Here is an 18,797-nt window from a genome sequence, read left to right on the forward strand (position 1 = left end):
AATCCTTTTTAGCCCAGCTTGAGCCCAGGAAGTGCAGGCGTCCCCAACCCCCTGGGCCGTGGACCAGTACCGGCAGGTGCCCTGTTAAGAACTAGGCCACACAGCAGGAGGTGAGCAGCGGGCGAGCAAGTGGAGCTTCATCTATATTTACTGCCACTCCCTATTGCTCGCATTACTGCTTGAGCGCAAGAAAACAAGCTCAGGGCTCCCACTGATTCTGCATTATAGTAAGCTATGTAATTACTTCATTATACATCACAATGTCATAATAATGAAGCGCACAATAAATGTAATGTGCTTGAATCATCCCGAAACCACACCCACTCCCCAACCCCCATTTGTGGAAAAACTATCTTCCACAAAACCAGTCCCTGGTTCCAAAAAGGTTGGCGACTGCTGATGAAGCGGAATGGTCATTTCCATTTGTTACGTTCTAGTGCCACCACATGACCCTTTTGTTCCTTGCACATTTATGCCCAAGAATAACAATCACAGGCTCTACTTGTGAGCTCAGCCTTATAATTAGTTTTCTTAAGGATTAATCACATAGATGCTAAAGAAATACAAACGTAAATACCGAGACACTATTTTCACTGATCAAATTAGCAAAAAGTTTTAAAAAGAAAAACTGCCCACCTTTTGGGAGGATGCAGTAAAGGAGACATCTGTTTCTGGTAGGAATAAGGTTTCCTGAAGACCTTTGGAAATCACAGTAGGTGATGGAACCAGGGAGGTCAAACCCAGACTTGTTATTTATCCAAAACCCATGTTTTTAATCGTATTACGTTGACTTTCCTATACAGAAACATTTTTCTCAACAAGCCAAACAAAGGCAAATGAATTCTAGTATTATCAGCTCCAGTTTATTCACAAGTAGAACCAAAAGAAGTGTGATTAACATTTCTGTGTGCTGGGTGGAAGGTTTGCAGCTTCACGCAGCCCTTCCAGCCAGCTTCCTTCCTGTCCTGCCAGGGGCTTACAGCCTGCAGCCTTCATCTCTCAGGCTCCTTGCCAGATGGCTTCTGTTTAGCTCTGTCATTTCTTGGCACAGGCACGGGAATTAGAAGGTTGCTGAAAGCAAAATGCTGCTGTTTTTTTTTCCTACTGGAGGGGGGGCTTGGCAGTGCAGCACTAGCGGAGGATAACCAAGGGCTGCAGGGGCAGCAGTGCCAGGGGGAGGAGGCTCAGTCTCTGGAACAGCAGCATCCCCGGCTCAGAGCCAAAGCAGCTTCTTCTCTTTTTTTTCCCACTTTATGTGCTGCTGCAGAATCTTAGTTCCCAGACCAAGGATGGAAGCCGAGCCCCCTGCATGGGAAGCACTGAGTCTTCACCACTGGACTGCCAGGGAAGTCCCCAAAGGCAGGTTCTGATGTTAGGCCTAATAGCCCCTTCCCTTCGGCTTCTCCAGTGCCCCTTCTTCATCTCCCTTTTGCCTTTCAGTCCTCTTGACACCTCTGTAATCAGTTCCTGACACTCAATCCTTCTCCGCTTCAACTATCTAGAGTGGTTTCTGTACATCTGGCTGGCCACTGATGGATACACACGGCAGCAAAGATTATAGACATATTTACTCGAATGACTATCAGTTAAAAAGACTGATATTCTGGGACTTCTCTGACGGTCCAGTGGTTAAGACTTCAGCTTCGAATGCAGGTGACATAGGTTTGATCCCTGGTCGGGGAGCTAAGATCCCACACGCCTTGTGGCCAAGAAACCAAAACATAAAACAGAAACGATATTGTGACAAATTCAATAAAGACTTAAAAAAAAAAAGAGACTGATATTCTTATTTACATTGGTGGAAGAGAAGGATGTAAGCAGTTGCTTTACTTATTGGGAGAACAAAATACTTTTCTTCATATAGAGTACAAAAAAACAGAGTCTCTACAAGTTATGCACGTAACTGGCAAGGAAAAGATTTATTAATTTGGGACATGAGTTGTTTATCAGGCAGTTCTGCTGTTATTAAGCATCTTAGTTATTACTTCTTGGGGAATATTTGACAATAGCTATTGCACACAGATTGCACAATTTAAAAACTGTAATAAATAGTGTCAGTTATTAACAGATTCCAAACTTCTTGTTCTTCTTGAAAAAACTTTGATCTATTAGGATCCATTAAACATCTAAATGGGAAGAAACACAAGCATTTTTATGAGTGTCAGTGTTTTAAACAGAAAATTGTTTGACAAACTACAGAAAAGGCTTAACTATATTGCTAAAAATCTATGTATGAGGTTATTTTGCATTTTAGACAACTATGATCAGAGAAAAACAGATACATTCTAAGGGCCACAAACTTGCCTCCTGAATCAATACTCTCCCTTTTTGAAAAAAGTAATCTTACGCCATTGATCACAATAGACTGGAAATGAACAAAGGAAGTTACTAATGGATGTTAACAAAATGTAGGCTAAATATTTTAATATGCTTGATCTGGACCAATGGAAGAAAAAACCACAATAACCTAATTATGTTTACTAAAACTACCAAAACAAGATCAAAATGAAAAATTTTACCTTATACTTAAGTTCAGAACAAGACTAAAAATGATTTATGTGCGGTTTTTATACACAAAAGCATTTGGGAGAATGCACATGAACATGTTAACAGTGATCTTATCTCTGGTTACTGAGATTTCAAGTGTTCAGTTTTTTTGTTATTATTATTGTTTTCTCCGGCAGATTTTTGTTTTTCTATACTGGACATATATGTCTTAGCTAATTAAAGAAAAAGAAATAAAAGTGATGGAAACTCCAGCACAACATTAATCAATGTGCTTTGAAATTTAGTTTGGTGATCCAGTGGTTAGGACTCTGTACTTGCACTGCCGTGGGCCCGGGGTTCAGTCCCTTGGTGGGGAACTAAGATCCCACAAGCTTCGAGGTGCAGCCAAATAAGTAAATACAATAAAACTTGGTTTGTCACCTGCTCCTGTATTAAAAACAAGACTCCACAAGGAGTCGTGATTCTTGAGAGCACCTGAAAGGCTGGGAGGGCCAGATCTGAAAACCACAGGCCACTCAGGTACAGCAACTGGCCTGAGGCCAAATGGCTGCTTCCTGGCACAAATGAGTAGAACCAAGGCCTTTGATTCCGAGTCTGGGACTCTGTCACACAAAAAGTGAACTGTGAAAATACAGGCAGTTGCACATAAAAATACATCTATCTTCAGAACAGGCTGGCTCAATATCAAGACCCTAGAAATAGAAATGGTGTCAGGTTAAAACCCAGTAACTCGGGCCAGATTTACCTTCAGAGTTTCACAGGGAGTGGTGCCTGGTGGTATGGGCTTCCCACAATGCTTGTAATATTCAGTTATAAAGACTGATGCGTCATCTAAACTATGAAACCAAAGAGAAGAAGGGCATGAGGAAAATGTGGGGGTGATATGCAGGTCTGCCATCTCGACTATGGCAATGGCTTCACAGGTGCACATCAAGATTTATCAAATGACACACCTAAAGCACGTGCAGCTTAGTATATATATATCAACGTTACCTCAAAAAATATTACTTGTTCATAAATGACAACCTCTAATTATGGCTGGATCACAGGTGGTAAACAAGCAGAAAGAAGTCCATGGTATCGGACTTGCCTGGTGATCCAGTGGCTTAGACTCCATGCTGCCAATGCAGGGGACCAGGGTTTGATCCCTGGAAAGGGAACTAAGATCCCACATGCTGATCCCACATGCCATAGCTAAAGATCCTGTATGCTGCAACTAAGACCTGGTGCAACCAAATAAGAAATAAAAATTTAAAAAAGAAAAGAAAAAGAAATCCATGGCATGGTACTGAGAAAGAGGCAGTTCCCAGGGATCCGCACAGTTAGACCAAACAAATGTAGGGATGGATCCGGAAACATTTCAGTCCTGACTGAGCTTTCTCTTTCTTCAGTGTCAACTCATTTTGCCCTTCTTTTTAATTTCCAAATCTGCTCCCAACACCATCCCAAGGGATACTATTTCTAAGCTTGTGGGTACTGGAAAATTAGATAAGCTTAGCAAAAATGATGTTGTCATTGCCTCTAGTCAAGTGTCTAAGGAGTAAAGTTGTAATGTTGGGTTTTAGAGTAGGACTGTGAGATACCTATTTTGGGATTTCAGGCAGCTTGATTAATTGTCTGATTCCAAGTTCATGTTCCAAGAGACTGGGTTACAAAACAGCTACTTCTGAGTATGTGTTAGCAGTATGGTATGCATAATGTAGTGATGCTACGGTTTAATATTCAGAGCCTTTAATTACAAACAAATAGCTTTATAATTATTTGATATCTTCCTCCAAAGTAAAGATAAATTTTAGGATATTCTACATTAAGGTTTTTTTTTTTTTTACATTAAGTTGTTTAAAAAAAAATTTTATCAACTTACCTTAATTCATCTGCCAAATAGTTTACAAGTTCAGTGATGTTGTTGGTATTCATCATGTGTGATTTCAACACTGGAAAGTATTTTGTCTTTGCCAAAATCCCAAACTCCTTCTTATCTATGATATTTTTCAGCACCAGACTTCTAATCTATAAAATAACAGGTATCATTATATTCAAAATGTGTTAAATGCCAGTTGTCTCCTTCAATACCAAAGCATTTCTGACAATTAGATGTTTAATTATCACTGCACTGTGACTAAGCCTTCCTTTTGAGGGAGAGGGCTGGGGGATGGGGGGGACTGCTTTGGCCTATTTCAGCATACAGTGAATAAATTAAAAGTTATTGTTGTTAAGCACTTCGGGATTCTTTTTTTGAGGAAAATCTATTCACAGTGACAAGCATTGAAGGCTACAGATTTTCCACTGTGCACAGAAGTAAACAGGACACCCAGGGTCTCTGACTTAAAAATTTACTGAGGCTTTAATGAAAGCGACGTAATTGTATACATTAACAAACAGATGGAGATGGTGACTTTTCAGCTTAATCTTGGTTTGGGGAAAATTGATTACCTCCCAATAACAAATTTTTCATAACAAAAGGGAGAGGAAACTGCCACTTACTTGATGTGAAAACCCTACCAACTGGCCAGTATTCATATGCTCCTCTAATTGCTGTAAAATGATCTGAGGGTCACACGAGCCCAGAAAATTCTGGAGAAAAAAAAAAATCAAAATATAATTAATAGAAAAGTATAATCACTACTAATTTCTGTCAAACCTGGAAGGTTTTCGTATTTACATTTGAAATATCTTAAAGCGTATCTAGTACAGAAAAAAGACCGCCTCCATCAACAACATCAAAATTACTGAAGTAAGGAGAAAGCATTTTACAAATAACTATTTCAACAGCAAAGAGCTGTTTAATAAACATTTTGTCATCCTAAGTGCTAGAAGGAATCTATTTAAATACTAAAACTCTGAAAAGCATCAACAAATGAGTTTAAGACTAGTCAAAAGAGAAGAAAGTCAAGGATAGGCACAGATGGCTTTGAAAAAAAAAATGAAACAAATAGAGCAAGTGACAAATAAAAAATATGTATGTTCATTTATATAGATCTTTATGAACTGGCTTATCTACCCATGGGGAAATCATTATAAAACAGTTCAAAATGCTTTGTTCTATTTATTCTATAGTATAAAGGGGACGGGAGCTATTTTTAAAAGTTCTGTCCTCAGAATGCTCATGTGCCTTTGTTAGACACCCACACACAACCTGACTTTTCTATTTTCCACGACTAATCACCAAGTCAAGCTGCACGCAAGCCATCTTCCTCTGGTCTGTTTTTGTTGCCACCACCCTCCTATGGGCACTCACCTCCTCAAGCTTCCCTGGCCTAGTCACGAGGCTGTTGTACGTGCATCAGGTGAGATGAATTTCTATCCAAATGCAAGGGCTTCCTAGGAGTTTTACTTCTTGCTCCCTCTCTCTTCTGACCAAGCCCAAGTGGATCACTTCCTTCTAAATACCGCCTGAGCATTTCACTTTGCACTTGCAGGAAAATTCACTGTTTTCCACTGATAGAGAATAAGGTCCAAACTCCTCTTAAGGCTTTCCAAGATGAGCCTTCATCTATCTTTCAGTCATACGTCCCACTAGACCCCAACACAAACCTATCCTACTCATGCTTTACAGGTTTGATGAAAAGAAACTGCAATCTTTGGCAGGGGACATGCAATGTGAGACCTTCCACCTCCTTGGCAGCCCCAGATTAGTAATTTGTCAGATACCTTTATTTCCTGGCGCCTTTTTTCTGAGTGGGGCATGAGCATTAGACACGCTAATGCAAAAGCTGGAAGCTCTAACTGGACATACTGTCTGGCCACTCTGATCATGTCGAGGTCATCTGAAACTGGACATCTTCAAGAGAGCATGTTAATTAGTTAATAACCTGTCAGATTCAAGTCTATACATGTCGAGCAACAAATACTTAGAAGACTAAAAATCTATGACGTAACTATATGATTTACAGTAGTCACAAAAGGTACTCTACATTTACATTAAAACTAGGTACAAATTTAAAAAAAACAAAAAAAAAAAACCTAGGTACAAATTTTAGAGAATGCGTACTGAATATAAGTTCATTAGCTGCACTGCACATAAAGTAGACACTGTAAAAATAATAGAGATATTTTATCTTCAATCACGTGGTGTGCTTAACTTCCTAGGAAAAAGGCATTACTCATAAGGTATGTTTATTAGAAAGGAATTTTATAAGCAACAAATTTGATTTGGGGGTAGGAAAAATATTTTACTTACTCTAGAACAGCAATGAGACTCTCACAACAATCTGACAGCTGACTGGGGCTTAAAGGACAAGAGGCTGAAAATAAAAAGCAACAATAATGTGTTTAGGAACTTCCCTGGTGGTCCACCGGTTAAGACTTTGCCTTCTAACGCAGGTGACACAGGTTTGAACCCTGGTTGGGGAGCTAAGATCCCCGCAGGCCTTGTGGCCAAAAACCCAAAACATAAAAAACAGAAGCAATATTGTAACAAATTCAAGAAAGACTTTAAAAATGGTCCACACTAAAACACACACACACAAAGAAACCAAAACAAACCCAATAATGTGTCTATACACAAAACTATAAAATGCTACTGTCAACATTTCAGGGGACAGAAAAATACCTGAAAGTAGTGGGATCTGAACCACACATTGCCAAGCTCTGCTGAAGTAGGGAACCTGTGGAAACACGTGTATTATAGAACTCATGTCTGGGATCTTATGAACTGTTTTGCAGTCACAGAACCATATACATTTAGAGCTTATATTCTTGACCTTAAGACCAAAATCTTAAGTTGCTAGCTCCCTGTTCTAGATCATCAAGATTCTAGAATATTCCTCATACTATATATTTTAGGATATTAACACATAATCCTGGCTTATTTATTATTATTGTTTTTTGCTCTACAAAATACTCTCATTTATATTTTTAAAAACTGAAATATAGTTGATTGATAATATTAGTTTTAAGTATGCAACATCGTGACTCAGTATTTTTACAGATTATCCTCCACTAAAGATTATTATAAGATAATGGTTATAATTTGTATGCTATGTAATATGTCCATGCTGTTTATCTATTTTTATTATTTTGGCTGTACTGGGTCTTAGATGCGGCATGAAAGATCTTTGATCTTCACTGTGCATGTGAACTCTTAGTTGTGGCATTTAGTTCCCTGACCAGGGATTGAACCGAGGCCCCTTGCATTGGAAGTGCAGCCTTAGCCACTAGATCACCAAGGAAGTCCTGCTTATCTGTTTTATACACAGCAGTTCTCTCTCTTAGTCCTATATCCTTAATTTGCCACTCCCCGTTTCTCTCTGGGTAATCACTTCTTTGTATTCTCTATCTGTGAGTCTGTGAATATACTAAAAGCCACTTAATTGTATACTTTAAAAGGGTAAATTTTACGTGTGAATTATATCTCAATAAAAAAGGAGATCTGTACGTGTTAATAGGAAACAATCTTCAAGATATCATCGTTACATGGAAAAAAACACTTCAACTATAATGTGACTTAATTTATATGTACAAAAATGAATACATACACACACACACACAATATACACATGCATGTATACATACACCTGCTTATATGATAATAGGAAAACTCTAGAAGAGAACAAAGAACAGTAGTCACTCCTGGGGAGGTTATGAAGGGAAGTAGTAAAGGAAAATTTTCATGTTTTACTTAGCATATGTTCTAAGTTATTAAACTAAAAGTAAAATATATTTTTTTGGTGGGCTATGGTCCGTAGGGTCACAAAGAGTCAGACATGACTGAAGTGACTCAGCACTCACATATTATATATTATATGTATCACATATATGTATAGTGATTGTGTATGTAACAACACGTGAAATTCAGAAAAGATGGATCAGACAGGGTTTCTGACTTTAGGAATCTTCAAAGTCCAAGATGGGCAGTCACATGTGTGATTAAAATAATTTATACCGGACTTTCCTGGTGTCTGGTGGTTAAGAATCTGCTTTGCAATGCAAGGAACAGGGGTTCTATCTCTGATCAGGGAACTAAGATCCAACATGCTGCTGGGTAACTAAGCCCAAATGCCACAACTATTGAGCCCAAATGCTGCAACGAAGACCTGATGCAGCCAAATAAATAAGTTAATAAACGTTTTTAAAATAAATAAATTATATCATGACCAGTGTTATAGTTGCGCCCATGTGTTTTAAGGGCATAAATGGAGATGTGATTCATGAGGCCTAGAGGACTGGGGGAAGTGATGTCTTGGGGAAGGCAAAGTTTGAGCTGAGTATTCCTGGTCCAGGCACCATTTTAAAGGAACAGAACCCTGCAGCTTCACTGAGGAACTGACTACTTCATCCAGGGTACCTGTGAGTCACGAGGTCAGTGGGTCTAAAGATTAAATTCTATAAAATTTATTTTAGAAAACTACATACCTGCCACAGAGGATAGATGCTAGAAATGGCTGTTAAAACCTTCCTTAGATAAGGAATCTGAAAAAATAAAACAGAAAAGTTCTGAAGATTACCCAAATAAAAAATTCCAAAGTCCAATCTAGGAGTCTGAAACTTTCACAAAGAATATCAGGAAAATGTATCTTCTCTGAGGGTCGCCAGAGAAGGTCACCTATAAATCCACAAACATCAAAAGATGTCAGGGAATCTTCTGTTTGTTTCTAATGAAATTTATGTCAGTTTTGAGGCTACACTTTCTCTGGCCTCATGCCATATTCTTTAAGTTGGGCATGAACCAAATGAGAGTGAACATTTTCTGCATACATCTGTTCAGTAACAAGTATCAGTGCAAAATGTTTAGGAGGTGCTGTGCAAAATCTTTAAAATATACCGCAGTCTAGGGCACTGAGTTTTACTTACCATATTGAAGCCAAGAAGCTTTTGCAAGAGTCCATTCCAAAGCTTCAGGTCATAGATTTTGTATTCTAAACAAAGCTCAGTCACCAACTTTACTGCCTGAAGCAGGGGGAAAAAAAATCATACTGTTTCAAGACCCCAGTAAATTCAACCATCTTTGGAAAAGGTAGGATAGCTGAAGACAAAATATGCTTACAGCCAACCTGTGTCTATTGCCTAATTTCAATGAAGACCCTCATCTGTCTAGGGAAAGAAAAAAAAAATCATTTTTCTTTCTCGATGTTACGGACTCACAAACAGCATCTCAGGCTCCTCCTCCTCCCCCCTTTGTTTCTTGCGTCCCAGAACAGTTTGCCTGTTGGCCCCATATCCTTCCTGTCCTGGGTTCCAGCTGCCTCAGAGACTGAACTCCCACTGGTAACTAGAAGGAAGAGGAATAAAACTTCCTGCACAAGGACAGTCTGTCTAGATGAGGACAGATAGGCTTGGGGGGATTAAAGAAGTGTTCCCCCCACCACCCCGCACTGGTAGGAAGGGATGGCTTTAGGCCTTAGGCTTTTGGGTGAGAGGTAAGGTGACTTCCAAGTTGCTATGTCACCTGCCAGGAGAGGAAAACAGAAAAGCTCTCAGAGCAGCAAACCTGTTCAGGAACCAAGGGTTTCTTTGGATCCGTCTTTCAGGGATCTGAGGGGTGGGCAGGCAGCATCTGAGAGGATAGAGGCCGCCACCGCAGGTATCTCGGTGTACATACCATGGGTTCGTGGCTGTGGTTTTTCCAAAGACCCTTAATCATTCCTTCTTTAGGGCTGTTGCAAAATAATTCATACGTGATAGGGATATTCAGCACCTCAAATGATGCCAGAAAAGTTATACATTTCAAGTAAGATCTGGAAAACAGAGGCAGGAAATGGGAATCTCCTCACTAGCCACATTTATGTTTAAAATAAAAGCCAACACTTAGAAATATTGGACTGGTCTATTACATGTCTGTTTGAGGCTTCTAAGATATAGTCAAGAAATATTAGAAAGAAATCAACTGGAGGAAAATGAAGAAAACACTCAGTTTCTGAAAGTCTCAAAGATTCGAGAGAGACAAGATGTTCTTCAGGGCCTATCTCCTCTCTGCCAGAATAAGGACTCTCAAGACAAGAGCATCTTGTTGACATAGCCCCCTCTAATGCAATATTCTGAACTAAGAGGCTTAAAACCTATGGTTGCAAAGAGTGACCCGTTTTCTATTAACACAATTTTAAAAATTCCACTTACTTTACTTCTTCGATGGATTTTTTGAAGAGAGATTCTATCGTTTCCTTGTCAGCCAGATAGAGGAGACACTGCAGGGCTCGAGTTCTGTGGGCAAAAGTGAGCTGGTGCATGCTGAGCATCTGTAAGACCAAAGAGGTTTTAGAGCTGCACCCGTGGCTTCTAGTTGGGTAACTGAGCTTCAGCCTAGGTGACATGAGCCATATTGGTTTTCAAAAGATTAAAGCCAGGAATTCTCTGGCAGTCTAGTGGTTAGGGCTCTGCACTTTCACTGCCCAGGGCTCAAGTTCAATCCCTTGTGGGGGAACTAAGATCCCTCAAGCCATGTGCATGGCCAAATTAGGGGGGAAAAAAAAAAGAGAAAGATTAAAGTCTATGTTTGCCCTTGGGGGAGCGGGTTCAGTGGTTCTCAAATTGTGTTCCATGGGACCCTGCCTGGGGGCTGAAGGGTTCCTCACAGTCTTTCAGAAAGAACAGGGTGAGAACCACTTTCATAATAATACCATGATGGACTCTACCATTTACACTTTGTTAATACCGGTTGGCCAAAAAGTTCAGGTTAGGTTTTTCCCATAAGATGTTATTTAACATCGAAAACTCGAACAAACTTTTGACCAACCCAGTATGTGCACTCATGCTGCAAAAGCACTGGTGGGTAAACGGTAGGAACGGCTGTGACAGCCGCCGCATTCTTCACATTTTCAGCACTGAAAACAAGAGAGATGTCCACTTAAGAGGGTTCTTGATGAAGCAGTAAAAGTTCATTTTATTAAACCTCAACTCCTGAATATATAACTGAGTTCATGTCTGCATACACGTTATTAATTAATCAAAATGTATTCATTAATGTCTACGTGACACAATAGGAAGTCCACATAAACACAAGGCAGTGCGATGACTTTCTCAGGGAAAAGCACTTGTATGGCTGAGCTGGGAGCTGAAGCTGGTACTTTTCAAGGAACATCATTTTTACTTACTTGCCAGGATAACTATCAGATAAACTAAGATGCCAAGAGAAAGAGGGATTTCCTTCCCACAGCTTGTCATCAAGGACAAACGATCAGCATCTTAGCCTTTCCCTTTCTTCCTTCCATCCTTTGACCTACATCTTTCCTTTCCCTCAGCTCCAACTGCCTCAGAGAATACCTTTTTTTTTTTTTTGACCACGCCCTGTAGCTTGTGGGATCTCAGCTCCCTGACCAGAGAGCAAACCTTCGGTACTGAGAGCGCAGAGCCCTAACCTCTGGGCTGCCGGGAAAGTTCCCCAGAGAGCATTCCTATACAGACAAGCCTGAAGGTCAGTCACGTGTTTTTACGGATGAGGGGAAGTTCTGACTAGTTAAGAGTTTAGCGGGGAGGGGGTGCGACAGGTCAGGCAGGGCTTGGAGACCAGGGTTGAGACTTCTCTCAGGCCTGCTGGTTGGGAGTCCCTGGTATTAGGAATGTGACTGGGGGCTTCCCTGGTGGCTCAGACAGTAGAGGCTGCCTGCAGTGAGGGAGACCCGGGTTCAATCCCTGGGTCGGGAAGATCCCCTGGAGACGGAAATGGCAACCCACTCCAGTATTCTTCCCTGGGAAATCTCATGGACAGAGGAACCTGGTAGGTGACAGTCCATGTAACTGCAAAGAATCGGACACTACTGAGTGACTAACACTGGACCAGGGTGTTAGGACAGTGAATGTGGATAACCCGTGGGAACAGCCAACAGTTGTACCACTCAGTTTGCAAAATAGGATGTTGCTGCAGCCAGCACTAAATGGAACTCAGCAGATACTACAAACCTCATCTACAAAGTAAGACAGAGTAGTTCGAGTAAGTACAGAGAAAGCATTGTTAGTCATCTGTCAATAGTAATACACGGGGAAAAATGTTAAGCTGAGATATGAGATACAAAGATGAGTTTTAACCAAGTTTTTAGAGCTTACGGTTGTGGCTGATGTTGCAAAGATGAACAGCATTCTTGAACTATAATCGATTGGACGAGACAGAAGGAGATACAGGACTCTGAAAAAATATTTATTATATTTAGATTTTAATTTAGTGACTGATTAGCAAAACAAGAGATTTGCTTTATTATCCATAAAAAAACGGCATCAGACAGCCCAAACAAAGGCCTGAAGGGCTATGGGTCAAGGCCACTGTTTACTTTCCCCTTTAAAGGATGCTTAATCTGTTCTTGGGTTCCTTCACAGCTAAAGAAGATAATAAAGACACAAAAGATAGGCCTCACTCTTCTCACCTAGAAAATGGCTAAGCAACCTCTGATAGTTTAAATCTCTCTGGTTAAGAAATTAATACAAACCATAGCTGCAAAGTACACTGAACATCACTATACATGGAAACTTGTGTTTTAACTCATAGGACCTTGTTAGTGGCACATTTTAACCTTGGGACTCAGGGAAGACTGCCTGCCTTCCCCCAGGCCCCCAAGAGAAGGGAAAGATGGATCAGGCAAATTGGAGGAAGAAGGGATAGAGATTCCAGTGGGAAAAGACAGGAAGTTATGAAATTGCCATGAATTACTCTCTGGGATCTCCATCTTGGGAGTTTTCTCTATGAACTATTCCCCCTAAGCCTTTCCATGCTGGCTGCTTCGGTCAGATGCTCCAGGAGCTTCCTCTTGCTCAGACAAATGTGTTCTTGCTCTTGAAGGACTAACAAAGGATGAGGGAGTGCCCAGAGAAAGGAGAGCCTGGAAGGGGTATTAGACCAGTTCTGCCCAGATCAGGAGAAATTCTTTTCTGGGATTTATCTTCCTATATCCTCTCTCACTATCGGATCTCTAGGGCTGATGTAGGGTGTAGAGCTTCATGAGTAACCCGACCTATTGACACTTCTGGCCTACACCAAAATGGCAAGAAGCTGGCATGCATGCCACCACTCCCTCTCCCATGCCTAAGCCAAGCATCATTAATGGATTACCATGTTTTCTGATTGGAGCAACGATAAGAGTCTGCTCAAGAGAGCAAGCCATCACCAATCAGACTTACAGTACGTGACACCAGTGTGCCTTTCTGGGTCTCAGTCTTAGGTTAGAAGTGAAAAAGGAATCCTGGTGGCCCATATCTGAACCAGCCTAGCTCGACAGGGACAGAGAACATGTACAAGTCTGGGGTCGGAGTCCTGGCTACATAAGAGTTTTCCTTTGCTCATGGTACATTCTCTGCTAAATGTACGAACTCACAGAGGATTCAGAAACTCTGGATCTTGGTTGTTTCTTATTTATTTGACTGGAGATATTTAAACACACTCATAGTCATGTGTCAATGAACTGATTCTTCTCAGAGGTTCTGATCTGAGTTATACTAAGAAAGCCTTTTTTAAAACCATTGGTTTTAAAATCATTGGTAAGATTCCTATTGGGGAACAGGGTGTAGACAAATAAGTAAAGGAAGAATACCTTCGTAGCGTTTCATCTTCTTGAAGTTCAAACAATTCTGATGGTGTCTTTGAAAAAGTGGATAAACAAGTTAAAAACAGAAGAAAATTGGTTGACTACATAAGCTTATGAAAGTCTATTAAATGAAAAAGTCCAACATGCAAAATTATATTTACAGGAGGGGGTGTGGTGCAGTGGCCGAGTACACGCTTAGCGTGTGCAAGGCCTGGGGTTCAACTCCCAGCACCTCCATGTTTGATGACAACAAAGGGGGAAAAAAAGATTTTTAAAACAATTACATTTACAGATAAGAAATTAGTGTAATTCATCACTTTATGAGAAGATTCTTGCTTTAAAAATGGGTTTACTCAAATTCATTCGGTCAACAAATACATACTGAGTGCTTACCATGCACAAGGCATAATTCTGGGCACATGGGCTCCCTGAGTGAACACAACAAATATTCTTGTCCTCCTGGGGTTTACATTCACTGGGTAACTTTTAAAAGGAAAGGACTGTGAACTGTATGAGTTGTCCATTCATTCAGTATATATTTAAGGGGACTTACACAGAAATGCATTAAGGTGCATTAGGTGTATAAATACAGTTTCTAGTCTCACAGGGATTTCAGTTTAGTGTTGCAGATTTATGCCTATGTTAAAACATGGGAGTTTGAGTGTCTACCGTAGATTCTACGTGGCCTGGATATGCTTCTAACTCTTCTGTTTCCACTGATACATGGTCCTTGCTCTTGGTAAACACTTAAAGCTAATGTCACATCAGTTATACTATTTGTTTACAAATAAATTTTTTTCCAAGGATACCTGCCTAGGTGATCAGAAGAATTACAGAATCTCCTTAATTAGGTTCTCCCTGAAAACTCAGAAGAAACGGTGCAGAAAATTTTGCATTTGGATTGCTGAATCCCATCACGAATTTATATGTTAATATTATTTCTAAAAAACTGATATTATGTGTCTCCTTACGTGATACACTGAAGAAAATGTATCACCCATAGAATATTGTTGCTAAAAATCCATAACTTGAATCTAATCATGAGAAACATCAGAAATATAAATCCAGAATGAGACATTTTGCAAACCAAAGAGTCTGCACCCTCCAAAAAAGACAAAGTCTCAGCACAGATAAAAGAGTTAAGTAAAAAATCATCAACAGAGACTAAGTCAGGGCTATGGGTGGTTTGGGGAGGAATTGGAAGAGAAGGATATTACACTGTCTCAAAACACCTCCCTTAGTAATTACAAAAGGAAATACAGTAACTGTGTCTGAGAGAAATAGACAACAGTGTAACCAAATTATCTAAATTCACACCCTCTATTTGGGCAAAGAGGCATCATGTGCCTCTAAACCTCATACCCTGGGAAGGACACCTTATCACCCAGGTAACATACTGCCCAAAATGCAAAACTCCAGTCTTATCATGAGGACACAGAAAAGCCCAAGGGGAGGGGCCACTGACAAAATAACAAGCCCGAACTGTTCAAAAATGTCAGTGTCATGAAAGACAGAAAAGTTATGGAACTGTTCTAGAGTGAAAGAAATTACAGACGTGACAGATACAACACATAATCCAGGATTAGATTCTGGTCTCAGAGAAGAAAATTACTGTAAAGAACATCATTGGCACAACTGGTTAAACTATAACATGGACCATAAATTCAAGTATACAAACATATACATATATGTATTTTATCAATACTGTATCAAAATTGTGTCTGATTTTTATAATTATACTGTGGTTCAATAAGAGAAAAATCTTTGCTCTTTGAATTATACCCCTAATTATTAAGGGTTAAGGGGCATGACACATGGAATTTACTCTCAGAGGGTTCAGAAAAAATGTTATGGGTAAACACATTATAGGGAGAATGAAGAAGCAGATGTGGCATAATGTTTAAAAACTGACAGATCTGGGTGGAGGATACACAGCTATTCTTTTGTACTATTCTTGCAACTTTTCTGTACCTTTAAAATTATTTTGAAATAAAAAATAATCATATGATCCTAAATTCTAAGCATAGGCCACTTCTATTATATAACAGTTCATCTGAAATCATCAATTAAAAGGAAGAATGTATCAACTATACTTCAATTAAAAAAATACTGGCAAGTGAAAAAAGAAAAGATAGACTAGCTGCAAAATAATATTTAAAGGAAAAGAAAAAGTAAACAACTTCATTAAAATTCATCAGATAACAGAAGGTATTAAAATGCTCAAATGTTCCTTCTAAGATTCTGTACTTCTAATGAGAAGTCATATCATGGCGAGACAAATAATTACCCTCTTCTTTGAGAAGACGCCACTGGCTCATACTCAACAACAGACACCATCAAAGCAAGCACTTACTTCACCAGGTTTGGCAGACGGGCACAGCCATTTTTCCAACAACATGTCCCAGACTTTTTCCAAATTAATTTCATTGACTTCAGCTATTTCTTTAGCAGCTGTGTGAATATCTAAGATATTCAAGATAAAGAATTAAAAAAGACCCCAAGTTTTCAATGCAAGATACCAGGGAATCAAAAGGATAATACTCCTTGGATGGAAAGATACAAAAAGAGTTTTGCCCTCACCAGGATAATCTTTCCCAGATGAATTCTGAATTCTTTGATTTATGCTGGGATGTTCGTACAGACTGACAATGAGATGTACTGGTTTTCCGATCACTCTTAAATACTCTGCAGTGTTTAGCTTGTGGGCTATGAGCACAGCTTCCGTGCCTGATCGCCGGTACTGAACATGAAGCTTCTTCAACAGAGCTTCAGCTTTTTCACGTGTCTCATCCTTTTAAAAAATTCCAAGCAAACAGAAACTTGTTTTCTAAATCTTCAGTGAGACTAAGAATCCATCTTTATCAATCAAGGTCCCTTCCTGCCTTAGTTACACAACCTTAGTATCTACACCAAGCCTCATCTTCTTTCTCCAGTTTAGGTCCCCAACCCTTGAAAATATCTATCACCAGGGTGGGCTGACAAGGGATGCTAGAGAGCACAACTTAACTTAAAAAGAAAGTGGACTCTGACAATCCAGAGAGGTGAGATGAGGGCAGGGGAGGGAGGTTCAAGAAGGAGAGAATATATGTATACTTGTGGCTGATTCTCGCTGTGGTACAGCAGAAACCAACACCATGTTGTAAAGCAAGTACCATCCAATTAAAAATAAGTTTTAAAAAAGAAATAGAAATGTGAACCTTAAAAAAAAAAAGCAGAACCTGCACCCTAATGCTCATAACAGTATTATTTATAATAGCAAAGATACAGAAGCAACCTAAGTGTCCACTGAGAGAAAAATAGCTATAGAAGATATTCTGTGTGATGTGTGTGTATTTTCCAGGCAAGTGTACTGGAGGTGTATACATATATATATATACACACACACACATATATACACATACATACATATATATATATATATATATATATATATATAAAGGAATATATTCAGCCATAAGAAAGAATGAAGTTTTGCCATTTGCAACAACATGGACAGACCTGTAGGGTACTATGCTTAACAGACAGAGAAAGACAAATATTGTATGATGTCATCACTTATCTGTGGAATCTAAAAAATACACATGAGTATATATGCAAAACAGAAATAGACTCACAGATAGAGAAAACAAACTAGTGCTTACCAGTAGGGAGAGGAAAGCTGGGAGGGGGGCATGAACTATGAATAAAGTAAATAGGCTGCAAGAATATACTGTAGAGCACAGGGAATATAACCCAATATTTTATGATAACTATAAACAGAGTGTAACCCATGAAAATTTTGAATCAGTATGTTGTACACCTGAAACTAATATTGTAAATCAGCTATACTTCAATTTAAGAAAGAAGGAAAGAAGGGCCTTCCATCTTACAGTTCAGACTCACCTGAGATGGAATATTCTGGAGCCACCTCTCAGCTAAATACAGGCAGAATTTCAAACTGGACATCTTGAAGGAACCTAAAGAGATAAAGAAAAGACTTAAAAGAAAATAATAATCCTTTCAAGACTATGTATTTTAGTCAAATTAGCCAGTTTTAAAACAACAGAAAGGCATACTGATTGTAAAAAAAAAACAATTTAAGCAGGACAGAAGGAGACAAAGTAGGAAGCAGTCCACAGAGGGCCATCTCTTCAGCTTCTATTTCCATTCCCTAGACCTCTACATTCCTCTGGAAGTTCTCTGTGCAAGTGTGCACATGTGTGTACAAGCGTTTTATCCCAAATGGGATAAGATCATATATGGAACATAATCTGCTGTTCTCACTTAATATATATCTCAGATATCAGCTACATAGTACTCTATTCTATGAATACTCTTTTTTTTAACCAGTTTTTGACAAATGAGCATTTAGAAAAATTACTTATTTTCGACTTTTGTTACAACTGAAAACATGGCAATAAGTGTTTGTGTACCTGTTTGACCACGCGACAGTGTCTAAGGTTTCATTATAGAAAGTACGTATGATTGGAAATGAGAGGGTATGAGTTTATACTCAAGTTGGGCAGTGCCTCTGGCACTAAGCCCCAAGCAAGCAACATAGCATCTTGCTTAGTTCACTGGTGCCTCTTTTTTTTTAATGTATTTATTTAGCTGCTCTAAGTCTTAGCTGTGGCAGGCAGGATCTTTAGTTGTGGCGTTTGAACTCTTAGTTCTCTATACTCTCTTCAAATAGTTTTAGATGTTATCTCAAAAATACTCGAGTTGCAGCATGTGGGCTCTTAATTCCTTGACGAGGGACTGAACCCAGACCGCCTGCCACTGGGAGCACAGTCCTAGCCACTGGACCACCAGGGAAGTCCCCTCACTGGTGCCTCTCTAACATATGACAGTGCTACAAGTGAG

At 39.5% G+C, this 18,797-nt stretch overlaps 1 protein-coding gene across 2 annotated transcripts in view; it reads right to left on the reverse strand.

Moving 5' to 3' along the window:
• Nucleotides 1-841: 841 nt before the first annotated feature.
• The window catches only part of KNTC1 (kinetochore associated 1), a 69,135-nt gene continuing 51,179 nt past the window's right edge, over nucleotides 842-18,797 (reverse strand). For both annotated transcript variants that reach the window (XM_069557755.1, XM_069557756.1), the window contains exons 49-64: nucleotides 17,838-17,911; nucleotides 16,536-16,746; nucleotides 16,309-16,418; nucleotides 13,962-14,008; nucleotides 12,487-12,565; nucleotides 10,564-10,682; nucleotides 10,049-10,184; nucleotides 9,301-9,396; nucleotides 8,863-8,919; nucleotides 7,061-7,115; nucleotides 6,689-6,752; nucleotides 6,160-6,289; nucleotides 4,993-5,082; nucleotides 4,373-4,518; nucleotides 3,254-3,344; nucleotides 842-2,126 (exon numbers count right to left, since the gene is read on the reverse strand). In XM_069557755.1, the coding sequence (XP_069413856.1) occupies nucleotides 2,109-2,126; nucleotides 3,254-3,344; nucleotides 4,373-4,518; nucleotides 4,993-5,082; nucleotides 6,160-6,289; nucleotides 6,689-6,752; nucleotides 7,061-7,115; nucleotides 8,863-8,919; nucleotides 9,301-9,396; nucleotides 10,049-10,184; nucleotides 10,564-10,682; nucleotides 12,487-12,565; nucleotides 13,962-14,008; nucleotides 16,309-16,418; nucleotides 16,536-16,746; nucleotides 17,838-17,911 (1,523 nt within the window). In that variant the 3' untranslated portion in view covers nucleotides 842-2,108. The remainder of the gene's footprint in view (nucleotides 2,127-3,253; nucleotides 3,345-4,372; nucleotides 4,519-4,992; nucleotides 5,083-6,159; nucleotides 6,290-6,688; nucleotides 6,753-7,060; nucleotides 7,116-8,862; nucleotides 8,920-9,300; nucleotides 9,397-10,048; nucleotides 10,185-10,563; nucleotides 10,683-12,486; nucleotides 12,566-13,961; nucleotides 14,009-16,308; nucleotides 16,419-16,535; nucleotides 16,747-17,837; nucleotides 17,912-18,797) is intronic.

The sequence above is a fragment of the Ovis canadensis genome, chromosome 17 (genome assembly GCF_042477335.2).
Source record: "Ovis canadensis isolate MfBH-ARS-UI-01 breed Bighorn chromosome 17, ARS-UI_OviCan_v2, whole genome shotgun sequence".
Taxonomy (NCBI): Eukaryota; Metazoa; Chordata; class Mammalia; order Artiodactyla; family Bovidae; genus Ovis; species Ovis canadensis.